Source organism: Notolepis coatsorum, assembly GCF_963971535.1.
Source record: "Notolepis coatsorum genome assembly, chromosome: 15".
In the NCBI taxonomy this organism is placed as follows: Eukaryota; Metazoa; Chordata; class Actinopteri; order Aulopiformes; family Paralepididae; genus Notolepis; species Notolepis coatsorum.
Window position 1 is genome coordinate 91,848,325 of NC_140179.1, and position 17,048 is coordinate 91,865,372.

General features: G+C 42.5%; 1 protein-coding gene across 1 annotated transcript in view; it reads right to left on the reverse strand.

Moving 5' to 3' along the window:
- Window positions 1-5,426: 5,426 nt before the first annotated feature.
- The window catches only part of atxn10 (ataxin 10), a 34,214-nt gene continuing 22,592 nt past the window's right edge, over window positions 5,427-17,048 (reverse strand). Inside the window, exons 10-11 of the mRNA XM_084331177.1 lie at window positions 12,714-12,777; window positions 5,427-6,099 (exon numbers count right to left, since the gene is read on the reverse strand). Coding sequence (XP_084187303.1) covers window positions 5,915-6,099; window positions 12,714-12,777 — 249 coding nt within the window. The 3' untranslated portion in view covers window positions 5,427-5,914. The remainder of the gene's footprint in view (window positions 6,100-12,713; window positions 12,778-17,048) is intronic.

The window sequence follows — 17,048 nt, forward strand, 5'->3', positions numbered from 1 at the left end:
AAAGACGGCGCTCTTCTACGAGCAAACAGACGGTCTTACATTGGATACAGAAGAGAGAGAGGGGGGGGGGGGGGGATATGCCTTAATGAACGCCGCTAACTTGAAACGGTACGAGAGTTGAAGTGCCTTTGGACTGCGAGACACGAGGACGAAGAGACGCAAGCCGGTGCTTCGGCTGCGGCGCCTCCTGCTGGACTGTTTGGACGACGGCGGGATCAGCTTTAAAACTTGCTCAACACTGTATTCTGTTTGAACACTGAAACAAACAAAAAAAAGAAATGATTTTATTTATGTTAAAAAATAGCTTTTCGAAAACCTTTTTAAGTCTTATTAGTATGGATAGCAAGTTCAACTGCTGGTTAACACTTGTTCTTTCCTGCTGATCTGTTGATTTGCTACTGATAATAACTTTAAAGCTGGGAGTGTCAGATTCTATTTACCTTTTTTTTTTTACAGTAGTTTGGCATTTGCATTTTAGAGCCACTGAAGAAAAAAACTGAAAAAAAGGCTAACGCTAATCTTATGCTATCTTCATTTTACGTTTGGCTTGGTAACTTTATTACCACATTATCAGTAGCATTGCTGAGCGGTTTAGTTCTTGATTATTTTGCACTCGCATTACTTTCCTTGTTTTTCATGGGACAGCAGTACATCATGTTATATGGGGTTGTATTTGGTGAATGCTGTGTTGACATTGTTCCCTATATGGAAGACCTCGGGTCCCTTTCCCCCCCATTGTTAGCCCAAGAACCAGAGAGGCAGAAGGTACACACTCTATTTTTGGCTTCACCCCTTTTTAACGGTTTGAACAGCGCTATCCAGCCCGACCGCGTTCACTGTTTTTGTTATTTCGGGGGAGGGCTCTTGACTTCTGAGAAATGTGTGCGAGCTTCAATGGAACTCCATAGAGGTGCAATCAGGTTCAGTAACATGGAACATTCCCACGAACGGCGAGAGACATAGAATTCCACACCGCGGGCCCCTGCTCTTACACGAGGCCCCTAGCGAGAGCGCAGTTTCGGCCTGCGTGAGTCGATGGCATCTGGTCCAAAAAGCGTACGGGTTGGGACGTGTTTGGTTCAGATACGGTTCTAATAATGTGGAGACGGATCGCCGTTAGTTGCTTTTGAATGGGGAAATCCGTAAGGCTAAAAGATGGCGGCAACAACGAAACAAAACGTATTCAGAGAAAATAATTACATGTGATGTGATGTTACGTTACGTTGAAAAACAACATAATTTACTGCGTTCTGAGGTAAAAAGTGAGTTTTAAATATGTTTGAAATTAATAACAATCTGCTATAAGGCTGGGAATGGTGCAGTAGGTGGTTGCCATAGTAACTAAGGACTGTGGCAGAAACAATGGATGGCGTGCAGGCGTAGAAGTTGGTCCAAGTAGATTTTTTCTTCTTTTTTTTTTATTTAAATTTTCCTTTTTGACCAAATGAACCACTCTGTGTTGTCGGTAATTTACCAGTGACTTCGAATATGAAAGATAAATTATTATGTATGACATATTCTTAGATACGGATGACTCCCCATTCAATGAGACAGGGGTCAGGTCTTGTTAGTGTTGTTAGTCCCTGTTATCAAGATGGCGGCAGAGTGAACAGATTTCTCTAAACAGACTTTGGTATGGGGGGGGGTGGGCGGGGGGGTCAAAGGGCAGTGAGCTATTTTCGGGAGAAGCACCCTTTATGTATTCGGAGATGTTTATTTAGGCTTTATATAACTTACAAAATAATTTGAAGAGTATATTTTTATATGCGGAACATATGGCACTTTATGTCATTTTTAGTCAGAGAGAGGACAGTCGCTATTTACAATCTTTTTTTTTTGTCATTGTATTCAGATTTGAGAGCCACAAATGATTTTGAATTTCTTGTCTCTGATCAAAGTTCCTAAAATTGTACATAATCCATGTGTTCTATACAAGTAGCCCAGATTGTCCTTTTCAGTATCAGCCTTTATTATTAATATTATTATTATTATTCAAAAGTAGCCAAGGAGATGCTTGGTGATGCATCCAAGTGTTGGAGAGAACTTTTGTGGCAACATGTGTAAAGAAACTTGGTAAATAAATGGATGCTATAGAGGGAGAAGTTGCATTGGATGTTTCCATGAACTGATGGGCATGTTTAGACTCTAAAGGGTTTTAATTAATGACGGGCATGTTTAGACTCTAAAGGGTTTAATGACAGACATGTTTAGACTCTAAAGGGTTTTAACTGACGGGCAGGTTTAGACTCTATTAACTGACGGGCAGGTTTAGACTAAAGGTTTAATTAACTGACGGGCAGGTTTAGACTAAAGGTTTAATTAACTGACGGGCAGGTTTAGACTAAAGGTTTAATTAACTGACGGGCAGGTTTAGACTAAAGGTTTAATTAACTGACGGGCAGGTTTAGACTAAAGGTTTAATTAACTGACGGGCAGGTTTAGACTAAAGGTTTAATTAACTGACGGGCAGGTTTAATTAACTGACGGGCAGGTTTAGACTAAAGGTTTAATTAACTGACGGGCAGGTTTAGACTAAAGGTTTCCTGTGTTGTTTACAGTTGTGCCGTAACTTAAAGCTGCACTAGGTAGTTTTGGGATATAAATTTCAACCTATGAAACATCTAAATACTGTGTGATATATCTTCTTTAGTACTGAATAAATCAAACTGGATCTCTGTAACTGTATGAAGCTAGAAACTATCTGTTTGGCTGTGGTGTCCTGTCCTCCCACCATCTTTGCAGTACAATGAAGCATCTTCTAAGTCAACTTGGTTTCCAATGGTCATTTCTTGGATTTGTGTTGCTATAGGAAACAGGTTCTATATGGAACTAATTATTATAGGGGTCATTTTTGCTTCCCAAAACTACTCTACTATAAAAGGATAGTCCTAATTTGAGATTAGACTGTATAGCTCAATGCTTCAATAGGGAAACACCAAACTGGTTTAGTGCAGTAATTATTCCTTCAAACTGTGTGCATCACTTACTGTAGAAAGATGGACAACTATACTTTATTTTCTCCAATAAACCTGAGCATCCTTTTAGTGTCTGAGTGCTATATCCTTTTAGTGTCTGAGTGCTATATCCTTTTAGTGTCCGAGTGATATATCCTTTTAGTGTCCGAGTGATATATCGCATCTATCTATACAAGACAAAACAAATAAAAAAAAAAGAAAAAGAAAGAAAACAGACATTTATCACACAGGAATGCTTTATTCGGTGCAATGTAAATAAGCTCTTACAAATATCAGGTGTATATTGTACACTTCAATTTCATTCTCAGTTTTTCCACTTAAGGTGAACATCTAGTAGCAAACTAGGAAGGCACAGATATCAGTATGGTGGCGCTGCTGGTCCCAATCTTCACATGTTGGCCAGACTGCAGAGCGGGAACTAGGAATAATTCTAAAATGTTGTTTATAAACCTAAACCGTAACCTTACTGGAGGCCACACGCCTCACAGATACATCATGCATAGCCCTAACCTAAAATAGACGTTTATGTTGCGTGTGTGTGTGTGCGCCGCGCGCGGTGAAAATCTATTTTCGAAGGTATAGTGATTTTGTCCACTTTGCCGCTTGAGGCAACAAGCGAGGAGCCGTCCGGTGAAATGCTGATCCGCTGGACAGAGGTACCTATGATGACCTGACCGACGGACGGACCGAGGGGTTGGAGGGAGGGAGGGAGGGAGGGGAGGGAGGGGGGTGAATAGACGGGCCCGCTGGCCGCGATGCCACACCCTCATTCAAACCCGGCTGACTCCCAGTGGCCCGGTTTCCCTGTGTGCGGGGGCTGAAAAGCATAGCGGCCAGCCACCGGGGCAGAAGTAACCAACTGTTTTGTAGCCGTCTGAAAAATCCTGGGGACCGTAACCGCCCCTAAGCTCCCCCTCACTATACCGGCGGATTGAGGGGAGAGTCCGCGCCGATTGTTTCAATACATTTTGTCATTAAAAAAAATCCAGAGGCAGTGCAAACAGGGTGGAGTGGGGGGGAGGGTGGAGGGGGGAGGGGGTGTGGGTGAAGGGCCTGTAAAGCGGCGTATTGTTGGAGGTGTCAGGACTGGTCAGTTTATCACCGGGACGGGGAGGTGGGAGGGGGACAGGACGGGGGGGGGGGGGGGTGTCATTCTGCAAACTAATGCTTCTGCTCTGATTCACTCTCTCTCTCTCTCTCTCTCACTACGTGCATATGTGCATAAAGACCCAGAGAATCACAACCACGTCTGGAGAGAGGGTGAGCGCGCATGTACGTGCACGCACAGACACACACACGCATGCATTGGACACAAACTGACATAAAGCTACCACACCATTAGCCAGGGGTTTTGTAACAGTGAATATCTAAGGGGAAAAGCCTTCGTTTCACTTGGTACATCTTTGTTTATACTGTAGGTCAGAGGTATTGGTATAGCGCTCTATGGATCGTCAGACTACAGTTATACATATAGGATAATATTTTCAGTTTAGCATGGTAGTGTTTTCAGTTCAAGGTTTAGCATGGTAGTGTTTTCAGTTCAAGGTTTAGCATGGTAGTATTTTTAGGTTTAGCGTGGCCGTGGTATGAATAACATACCAGTTTCATTGCTACCATCATGGCAGGTTAGAAACACCATAGACCTATGTTGCATGTCAACTTATTCCACTCTCTGCTGTCTAATAATAGAAAGAAGGAATGCCAAAAAAACGTATATTAAAATAAAGAACCATGCGTGACAATGGACCCTAACTGTCCTTCCATAATAATAATAATAATATCCCAGAAGAGGAATAAACTTCACTACACTCTCTAAGAAACTAAGCCTATTATTACTGTCATCAATTATACTTATAAGACAAAGCATTTCAACAGCACGCAAGAACACAGTGAAAAATCTCACATTTTTGAATAAAACTACAAACATGTGCCCTGAGCTCTTGGTACCAAATTAACACCCTGTTTGGATGGTAATCATTAAGACCCTGTTTAGATGGATGTAATATGAGCTTATGTACAATATGAGGAATACAGTCCAATCACGTTTTGGTCTTTTTTTTGTTTTAGAATTAGACCCCAAACTCTACCTCTGGGGTCAAGAGACTAAATTCTGAATGGATTACACGTTGCCACACTAGTGGCATCATCAATACCTTCCCGTGTGGGTTTGCCTTTGTCAAACCTCTTCATTTTCCAGGTTTAAGTCAATGACACAAAGCATAGTTCCCCACCTCTTGACCCCCTTCTCCAGTCCTGCTTTTATCTAGAGAGGGAACCCTGTGGGTGGTTTGTGTACCAAAGAACCCTACAGAATGAATCTGATCTGACCTGTGGGTACAGGTATGACTGCTAATGTTAAAGGTGCACCTATGTAGTTTAGAGAGCCTGCAACTAGTTTGCTAAATATATTTACTACATACGAAATTCTTTAAATTATTATTCCCCCCCCCCCCCCCCCCCCCCCCCCAATTTGACAAACAGCAGTAAAACAGTAACTTTTCAGGTAGCTTCGTTCTGCTGCCACAATCCATATACTGCTTCTTTGCTAAAACAGCAGACTTTTTGATTTTGGATTGCAAGTATGCAGGGAAAGCTGGACTAAGACGCTGCCCCTTTACAAAACATATATTTTCTGTTAAATGAGAAACTAGTTGAATATAGATTTCGGTTCACATGCTTAGGAAGAACCCATTCTGAGGACAATCAGAGCTCAGCTATTTTAGTTATGGAGCAAAAAAACAAGGAGATGTAAGAGAGGCACCATGCTGTATTACCTGAGAGGTCAAGTACAGTAACCCTAACCCTGTTAGGAAGGAATAGGTTATAAAAACTCATTTGATTTACTGCGCTATTCCAATGATGTTGGACAGTTAAAGGGAAATTCCAACACAAAACAACATTAAACTAATTTATAGGTTTAAGCCGGCCAGTCCGACCTCTCACGGGTCTTTCTTGAGACCCTTGAGCAGCAGGCCCCCCTCACGCTCCTCCACCTGGAAGCCCAGCTCCCGGAGGGCGGAGTAGTCAGTGGTGCCGCGGCGCTCCAAGGCGGCCACCAGCTCCTGGTTCTCCCGGTTGCGCTCCAGAATGTTCCGGATGGCGAAGATGGCCCACTGGCTGATGACTGGGGGCGAGTTAGCAGCAGCTAAGGAGAACGACCTACTATCGAGTTGAAATAAAAAAAATAAAAAGAAATCTGAATTTCAAATAGAGTCTTCTTAACCGGGATATTTAAAAAAGGTAAGACTCTGTAATGGCATCAAACGGCGACCTCTAAAGGGCGAAACAGCCCCGCTTGGTATTGCACTTTGTTTACATGTTTTGTTTTGGGTCGGGTATGTGGGGGGGGGGTTGAATGGTTGTAAGTAGGGATGTCCGATATTATCGGCCTACCGATATTATCGGCCGATATCGGCATTAAAATGTGATATCGAAAAATATCGGTATCGGTTTTCAAAAAAAAAAAAAAAAAAAAAAAAATTACATTTATATAACCTTTATTTACCCAGGCAAGCAAGTAAGAACAAATTCTGATTTTATTTATTGTCAAAAGTATGCATAATGTTGTGTTAATTCCACAACAAGAGATATGTAATGTTAATTACCTGACATTTTTAAATTTTTTTGGGGGGGAAACCCTGCATATATCGGTATCGGTTGATATCGGTATCGGAAATTAAGAGTTGGACAATATCGGTATCGGTAAAAAAGCCAATATCGAGCATCCCTAGTTGTAAGGGAGGAGTTATTACATGGCCACACCTCAGGCTCTGCCAAGAGAGGTCTGGAAACATGCACAGCATAATAAATGACTAGATTCCAACCCAAACATCAGATCAAAAGTGCAATACCAAGCAGGGCTCTTTTGCCTAGAGGTCACTGTTTGACGACATTACAGATTCTACCTTTAAAAAGGAAGACTCCAAAGAAATTCCAATTTCTTATGCCCGTAATCTCACACACATCCCAAAACTATAAAACGGTCTTGTACAAATGTAGTTAAAATTGAGATAGAGAGTTATTATGATGTCCCATATTCCAGGAAATATAGATACAACTCGGTGAAATGATTAAAATAAAAACAAATATACATCACGTGGCCTTGATATTTATATCAGAATTTAAATGATGAAAAAAGAAATAAACTCAAAGGGATTGGGGCTCAACAGAATCTATTAATATTCCATAAAGACACTGTTTGGGTTTATTTCCATAGTGACGAGTCTACGACATTCAACACAGTAGGAGTGTAAACAATGACCAACGTGTCACAATGCATCCCTATAAAAAGGTGGAAAACTCCCAACTGCATGGATCTCGAAAATATATAATACTAGTCAAAATTAATTGGTTAAGGTGTGTATGTTTATCTATTTAATTCATAAACAGTCACGTGAGCTAATAACTTACAGAGTAAATCAATGTATTTATACATTTTAAAGATTTTGTCTGGTGTGAACCACATGTTCTCTAAACAGAAACGGATGCTGACAACTTCCTGAGAGAGAGAGAGAGAGAGAGAGAGAGAGAGACAGAGAGAGAGAGAGAGAGAGAGACAGAGAGAGAGAGAGACAGAGAGAGAGAGAGAGAGAGAGAGAGAGAGAGAGAGACGAGAGAGAGAGAGAGAGAGAGAGAGAGAGAGAGACAGAGAGAGAGAGAGAGAGAGAGAGAGAGAGAGAGAGAGAGAGAGAGAGAGAGGAGGGGGGGCAGGGGTCATGAGGACACAGGCAGGCTCAGCTTAATGGCTCATCCTCTCACTGAATAGACAACCTGGCACGGTGCCCTCGCCTCAGCCCACTAATACATACCGGTAGCCGGACCGGGAGATTGGGGGGTGGGGAGGGGAGGGGGCGTTGGGGACTGTGGGTGGGGTTGGGTTTATGCGGTGGGACGAGGGGTTGGCAGGGGCGGAGGTATACAGGGCGCTAATCTAGGATGGCGTCGATGCCAGCGCTGGGCCAATGTTTTTCGACCACTGTTGTCCCACGGTGACCTCTGGGGTTTTTTTTTTTAACACATTTGCGATACAGATGAAGTGAAAGCATTATTATTATGTTTGGTTACAGATAGTGATTTGGTCACACACACCCACACACACCTTGGCACAAGAGGAACAGAAAAAGTGGGGAGGAGAGGGACAGATAGCATGGAGAGAAAGGAGAAGACAGACGAACTGACTGCCCACGCAGACATGAACTCATGAAGTCAGGGTTCCCACGCCATGTTCCCTCTTCCACTCCTCTCCTATCTCATCCTGTCCTCTTCTCTCCACTCTTCTCCCTTTTCCTCTGTCATCCTCTACTCTCTTATCCTCCTCTTGTCCTCCTCTTTCATCTTCACTGTAGATGTCAAGGCTCCCGTAATCTCGGGGATCCCCAAACAGGTGTCCAGGGATATTAGAACAAGGCTAATACAATTCAAGATCTTCCACCGCATTTATTGGCCCCCCTCTAAAATGTATAGACTGGGCCTGAAAGAGAACCCAGATTGCTGGAAATGCCAGACCTAGTCCATGCACTCTGGTCCTGTCCGAAAATCTGAGACTTCTGGAGTAACATACATGACTACATCACAGAGGTCACAGGGAAGGAGTATGGTTTCTGCTCTGGTTTATATATCCTGGGGGATCCCTGCAGTCTTAGCCATATCGCAAAGCCCCTAGCTGATTGGATACAGACTAATATTATGATGGGCAAAAAGATCATAATGAGAGGCTGGAAGGCACCAGAAGGCCCGTCATTCCGAGAGTGGAGTGGAGAACTGGGTAGGGTAGCTGCCTATGAGAAAATATCTTTTAGTTTAGGAGAGAAAGGAGAAAAATATATTAGCAAATGGGGGAAATATCTGCAATTTCACTCACTATAAAAGGAGGGGGGGGCACAATTGTCTAAGACAGCGACGATGCACATGAGTATATAATACCTGACAAATGCACCATGTTTATGTCGACAAGATTGGCTCTATGTTTTAATGTAGATTTATATTTTCGTTTGGTGTTTTCTTTTTGTTTTGGTATTACGAATTCTTCGTTTGTTTCGTTTTACTTATTCTTATGTCTTTATTTTTTATTTATTTTTTTCTCTGTCTTCCCCCCCATATGGGGGTTACCAGTGTAACCTAGACGTTAGGGGTCTAGGTGTCTGTGTTGTCCTTCAGGACTGATCCATGCTGATGCAAAATATGTCATTCATTGTATTGTCCTGAAGTACTGTGTGCAAAAAGAAAAAATATGCAATAAAGTATAAGTCAAAAAAAAAAGGCTCCCGTGTTGGCTGCATTGTATTTGACCCTTCTATTGAGATCGCGAGTAACGTTATTATTCCTGAAGTCCACCAATCCGAAACTATACTTTTAAAGTCCATATCACCAAGTTGCCTGCATCAAATTCCAACATCCAATATACCATATAGGATGCCAAGAGCATGCTCTACAGCAGGGGTCGGCAATAGGCGGCCCACGGGCCGACATTGGCCCGCCAGCAATAATTTCTGGCCCGTCAGTTTATTTTGAGAATATGATATTTATTTTACGCACAGGAAATATTCACTCGTGACGCCAGAGTGTCTTTGTGAAGCTGTATCTATCTATTCATCATATCTATGTCTGTCACTATAGCCAATTGAAATGCTAGAAATGGTCACGTGGACTGGGAGAACCAATGCATGTATATTTTCCCGAACGCACTTTCACTTCCGCGTTCGCAATGCGAGCGATTAACGTTTGCAAAAATGTGTAAAAAAAAAAAGTCTTTGGATAGCTTCTTTGCAACGGGGAAATACCCACTGAGGAGCCAGAAGAGGAGCCTACGACCTCCAAGACACATGAAGCTTCTTTTAATAAACAGGAGTCATACTTAAAATACGGGTTTATCGCACGGCGGCTAGGTGGTGCAGTGGGCAAGGCATTCACCACCAATGCTGGAGACGCTGGGTTCGAGCCCAGCTCTCCACATTGTTTTCAGTTTGGCTGGTCGTCCGTACTAATACAATTGGCAGTATTAGGGGGTGGGAAAACTGAGGGGTGGGGATCGGACGTTGTGGACAGCGACTCCTACAGGTCGGTTGGCGCGCCTGCGCAGTAGAATCAGGAAGCGATGGGGGCGGCGTCCCTCCAAAGCGCAGACCCCCAACGCTGAAAGATCGAGCTGCGCAGGTGAAAAGATGCGACGGCTGCTACCTCGAGTATCAGAGGGGACTCGTGCTATGTATGGCTTCGTCCACATTGCAGCCGGCTTGTGGGAGGCAAGAAACAGTGTTCGAGACAGGGGAGGGTTGAATTGGACGATACGAAATTGGGATGGGAGAAAAATAGAAAATGGGAGAAAAAGTGGATAAAAATACGGGTTTATCGCAACAGGTCGGTGATTCTTGCGTGCCGAGGTCCTCTCTGCATAATATGTGGCGACAAGATAGCAGACAACTGTGTTCAAGTTGGCAGATAAAGAAGCTGCATTCAACGCCAATCTGGAATTGGAGGGCGGCGAGTGGATATTTGACATGTTTCAAACATTAGCAGGGATTTTGGAGGACTGAAACAAGCCCAGGGCAGTTATGGTGAGTCGTGTTTCCATGCATTCTGATCTGCTGTTCATCACTCGCCGCGGTGATCTGCAACAGCTGATCTGCTGTTCATGAATGAATGAAAACTTTATTAACAGATTGCAGAATGAGTACAATACAGTACGGCTCAATACACACAATTGTTAAGGGGATGCAGACCAGAGAAAGACGTTTGTCTTGTTTACATCAGGGTCCCCCATTCGCGAGTGCATCATGCTCGCTTATGCCTGTATTTTTTTTACTGTTGTGAAGCACTTTGAACTGCAACCTCTGTATGTAAAGTGCTATACAAATAAAGTTATTATTATTATTATTATGTGTATGCACCCGCCGCGGTGCTGCATTTTTCACTATCATTATATTAAATTAGCCGTATGGGGCGGCGTGGCTCAGGGGTAGAGCGGGTCGTCCAATGATCGAAGGGTTGGTGGTTCGAATCCCGCTCAAGCCCATGTCCATCCCACTGCCGTTGTGTCCTTGGGCAAGACACTTAACCTACTTGCCTCGTATGAATGTGTATGCATGTGAATAAATGTCGGTGGTGGTCGGAGGGGCCGTAGGCGTTGATTATTCGCCACGCTTCCGTGAGTCTGCCTCAGGGCAGCTCTGGCTGCAATTGTAGCTTACCACCACCGGTATGACTGTGTATGAACGAATAATGGACTCTGTAAGCGCTCTGGGGTCACTGGGGTGTCACGAAGAGCGCCATATAAAACCAATCCATTATCACACACACACACACATACACACACACACAGTTGACGGCGTTAGACGTATTAGTCTAATTTAACGTACCTGTTAACTATAAACTAGTGGATAGATATAGAGGACGGGCCTACATCTGACGGTATTCATAAAAACAGCATTATTAGACATGCCAATCCAACGAAAGATGAGCTGGACGCGCTGGAGAAAAGCCGCAATTAATCCTTCAACACCACCAAGTCGACGGCCTGGGCATTGAACTGGAACTGTCCGAGGTGCTGATGACTTTTTCTGACTTTCGCTTGCATTAGACTCCTCTATATCTATCTATGTGTTTATATATCAGTTGGCAGTTATTCTATCTAGTATTTTTTTTTTTTCACTTTTTCTCCTCCTGTTTTTTTTTTGTATTTTCCTCCCATCCCAATTTAGTCGTTATGCCAATTCCCCCCTCCCCTTCCTGGTCGTTGCGCGCATGTGCCCCCCACTGGTCGGTCTAGGGAGTCCTGAAGTCTATCACATGCTTCCTCCGAGACATAGGAGACAGCCAGCAGCATCTTTTCACCCGACAGCGAGGACTCTCATTGGTGAAGTGTAACGCGTGGGAGGTCACACTACCTTCATCGTTCCCCCCCATCGCTGTGCAGGCGCCCTGACCGACCTGTAGGAGTCGCTGTTTACAATGACCAGAATACCACCCCACCGGCTTCCCTCCGGCTGACACTGCCAATTGTGTCAGTATGACGGCCGGCCAAGCCGGAGGCACCGCTGACAGCCGGATTCGATACCAGTGTCTCTGCGGTGGTAGACAGACGCTTAGTCCGCTGTGCTACCCGGCCGCCTTATTCTATCTAGTCTTGTAAGTGTCCTCAGCCACTGTCTTTATCTTTTATTTATGCTTTCAGATTAAATCATCCTTTTTAAAATATGACTGGAGAATCTTAAGTCTGTGTAACACTAAGTAACAATAACTGACTTACATTCAGCAATTTGGTGTCTTTATTATACATTTCTTTAGTATTTTTTCAGATTTTTTTTTTATAATAAATCCTTATATTGATCATGTGTGCTATCAGTGACCTGAATATCAGAATGTGCATTGTCCTGAAAAACCATATTAGTCCACCATCAAAAATGCAGAAAATCCAGTGTCTTTACTTTGATTTCTGACATGTTACACTTGGCTCTTGGTATTGGGTTTCAGTATCGGGGAGTATAGGGAAATTCCCTGATATTAGCCCAATATCCGAATGGACATAAATGGATAGCAGCCGTAAATATGGCTGCAAATGACCAAATCAACCATATATCCCCATTCCTGAAATTAAAAAAAATTTCTCCTTTTTTTTACGCGTCTGTTGGAGACCAATCATATTAATGACAAGATGAACTGAGGGGGGAAAAGATACAAAAGCAATACAAAGATAGGTTGCATTGATACCTACAGGTGTCCAGCCACAGTGCTAAAGGATACATGGGTTGTTGCTGTCTATGTTGCAGTTGTCCAGGATGAGAGGAAGACCCTCCAGCTCCCTGACCTGAGAAGACAAAAATTATGATTAATGATTGATTAACTCATTCAGAGCCACGCCCCTTTGACCATATTAGGGCTAGCGTGCCAGTAAGGAAGTCAATGGGAGGTCGGGGAAATTTGCGAACGCCTAAACTATATCTTAAATTATGTCTATGGGTCTAATACACCCGTCGCTTATCAATGACTTGCTTGCAGTCAACATGTACGAAACGCATTGTTTTTTCATCAGTACATTTCCGTTTTATACCGTTTTGAATACGAGTATAGTTTTGGAGATGTCTAGTAATTCCAGCGAAATATCGCGATAATAGCCCTTTACTGGAATACACAAAACACGTTGTCATTTTTCGGCTGATTTATGAATACGCTAGATTATCGATAGTATATGAGTACTTATGCACGCTAGAGAAGTGGGCTGAAAAATCGATTATCCATGCCGTGGTCAGCGCTAACGTTACGCACACACACGCTGTGATGGCGGAGAAAAAAACATCTGATTAACCCAAGACTGGTAAAATAGAGTCCTTACCTCACATCAGATCTTCTGCAAAAAGATTAATCCAATTCCTGATCGCCATTCCAAATATTGATCGCGTTTATTGATCCAACGTTATAGCACCAAAACACATAATCTACGCTGCTCTGATTGTCCTCAGTCCATCTGTTATAATCGAGTGCCTTCCGCATACAGACGAACGGCCTATCAAGCTGGTATTTGCATTTCAAAACTGTGACGTATCTAGGATCTGTTATTAGGTCCGAGGCAAAGAGTTTCTACTGCATCGTTTTTCAACTTGATATGTTTAAGCTCAGCTACTGCCTAAAGTCCATCTGCTTGGGTTTCTGTTGAAATTATGGTGGTATTTGGTTGTACACTGATGGATGAAGATGTAGAAAATAAAAAAGAAATGCATCAAATAAATCTCAAAGTAACAAAAGAAAACGAACATTCCATGTGTTATGGATTCCTAAGCATGATGCGCTCACAGGTCCATTTGAGTTGTTTTCACTGTTTTAAATGTATTTTGAGGTAAAACATTTTATATATCTTCACACGCACAAACCCTTCTACTTTTCAACACACAGACAAAATAGGCAGGAACTGATATCAGAAGTTAATGAAAATGTATTTTCTGCTATTAACCTTGTTTCAGAATAAAAGTATTGCTTTCCCCCCCAAATGTATTCATGAATTTAATCATGTTGTTTACATGTTCCATCCATGTATCTTCTTCCCACTTCCCATTTCCCCAAGTGGAATGCACATGATTGGATCAATTACATGCTGCTGCTCTAGTACGACATCTAGTGGCGGAATGTTAACTATAGCACCTTTAACACTATCAATGCCGGAGCTCGGTGCAAGCTTTAGTGCTTCCTTGCCACCACCCACTTCAATGATAGAGCTCTTATATTTGCAAACGCATAAACTATGTCTTAAATTATGTGTCTAATCTGGCCGTCGCTTATCAATGACTTGTTTGCAGTCAACATTGTCGAAACGGATTGTTTTTTTTAATTGGTTCATTTCCGTTTTATACCATTTTGAAAAACTCGTTTTTGAAAGTTTCAGGAAAATATAAAGATTCTGTGATAAACGGCCTTTACTGGAATATTCTGGAATACACAAAAAACGGTCATTTTTCGGCCTATTTATGAATCGTTTTCAAATAAACGCTAGATTATCGATAGTATGTGTACTTATGCACGCTAGAGAAGCGAGCTGAAAATCTAATCTCTTATTTCCTGATCGCACACACACACACACACACACATATAGGGCACACGCTGATATCTCTGTGAAAACAGCTCTGATTATCCTAAGACTGGTAAAATAGATTCCTTACCTCAGATCAGATGTTCTCCAAAAAGATTATTCCAATTCCTGATCGCCATTCCAAATATCGATTGCGTTTATTGATCCAACGCTGCGTACTGGAAATATGTATTCCACGCTGTTTTGGGGCTCGGAAATTACTTGGATCCTCTTGGGTGGCTTGCGCGAGAAGTAAAATGAGGAATAGAATAGAATAGAAATACTTTTATTATCCCGTGGGAAATTAGACACTGCAAATCGCTCAACATTTAAACATTTAGACAGGACAGGTCACAAATTAGAATAATAACACAAATCAAATCAAGTTGCCTAAAGCTGGATTCCCCCCCCCCCCCCCCATGTGTTTTCATGCAATCCATTACAAAGGGGTGCAGTACCACAGGGAGACGATAGGGGGCGGTATTTTCCCAATGGAGCTCAGAGAGAGTTTGCAGCACTAACGTGAGACTAGATTGATGAAATATGAATTAAAATTTTATAAAATAAAAAAACAAACAACATATCGCGCCGTTGGCAATGAACAGTCGGCATGAACAAACGACATATAGCGCCGTTGGCATTGAAAGTGTTAAAGCTGGGGTAGGCAATTTTCTTATGGAACCATTTCTGAAATTCTCTTTTACATCTCGATAGCTACCAATAATAAAGCATTCCATCACGCGCAGGAGTGGGTTATGAGAATTAGACCATGCCTAGGGGTGGTAGTTAGGCCCGAGGCGCAGCCGAGGGTCGTTAGACCCCCCTAGGCATGGTCTAATTCTCATAACCCACACTGCGCATGGTGTAATGGCTTTTATACAATGACCGATGTCATCCAACCTTTGAAGATTTATTGACAACCATCCGCAGAAAAAGTAGTTCCCAAAAAAAAAGAAGAGAGCAGTTGCCTCCGTGTGGAAGCAGCTCGGAAGTGCAACTGTCTCTCAACTTAACACATCCAACAAACTAACACATCCAACTGTCTCTCAACTAAGACATCCAACAAACTAACACATCCAACTGTCTCAACTAAGACATCCAACAAACTAACACATCCAACTGTCTTTCAACTAAGACATCCTAAAGCATTATACAACGGCATGCAAATTTCTCGATTCTGATTGGCTGAAAGTCATTTTACATGTGTTTATTCTTCACAATTCCACGCTGCTGGCCCAGGACCCGCCCACAACCGAATCACATCACATCACTCCGCCGGATCACAAGATGCCGGACAATAATTTAACAAATGGATATGTTGATAACGACTAAACGACTAAATATCAAGCGATTCTGTCACAGCGAATGTCTTAGTCCTTTAAACAATGTTGGATGATGTAATTGATGAGTCTTGAATCATTGTGTAACAAAAGAAAAATCGCGGATTGATTGATTGATTAATCTGCAAATTTTTTTCAATTTCTTTTTCCTTCTCTCTGACTGCAGCCCTCACTCTCACACTGTCCGACGCTGGCTCAGTCTCCACCCACCCCAAGCACACACACACACACACGCACACACACACACACACACACACACACACACACACACACACACACACACTCCTGTCTGCAACGCGGGGGATAGTCAGACTGAGAGAGCTGGGTGCTGCGCTGTTCTAAGTGAGCATGGCCTATTGAGTTGATTGATTGATTGATTGCTAATTTTATTACTGTACGCTTGGTTTCCAACTGGTTAAGTTTAGGCCCTCTACAGTAGGTTTAAAAAAATAAAAATAAAATAGGGCGAAAAAAACTTTTTTTTCCTATAGGGCAAAGAAAACTTTTTAATTTGTTTTACCTACTTTCTATAGAAGCATCTAAGAATGAAGTTCTATAGAAAGTAGGTCTGCATCCCCTTAACAAGTGTGTGTATTGAGCCGTACTGTATTGTACCCATTCTGCATCTGGTAATAAAATGTTCAATCAATCATTCCAATAATACACAGTTGGATGTGTTAGTTGGTTGGATGCACTTCCGAGCTGCTTCCACATGAGGCAACTTCTCTCAATCATTCCAATAATACACAGTTGGATGTGTTAGTTGGTTGGATGCACTTCCGAGCTGCTTCCACATGGAGGCAAATTGTCTTTTTTGTAGTTGTGGGAACTACTTTTTCTGGCGGATGGTTTTTTAAATAAATCTTCGATTAATGTGTGTTTATTGTATAGCAATAAGGTTGGATGAATCTGGCAGTTGTATAAAAGCTTTACACCACTTGCAGTCGTGATTTGTGAACAATAAACCATGCCTAGGGGGGTCTAACGACCACCCCTAGGCATGGTTTATTGTTCACAAACCACTCCTGCGCGTGATGTAATGCTTAATTACATCAAGCGCAGGAGTGGGTTGTGAGAATTAGACCATGCCTAGGGGTGGTCGTCTCATTCTAACGACCCACGACTGCGCGTGGTGTAATGGCTTTTATACAACTGGCGCATTCATCCAACCTTATTGCT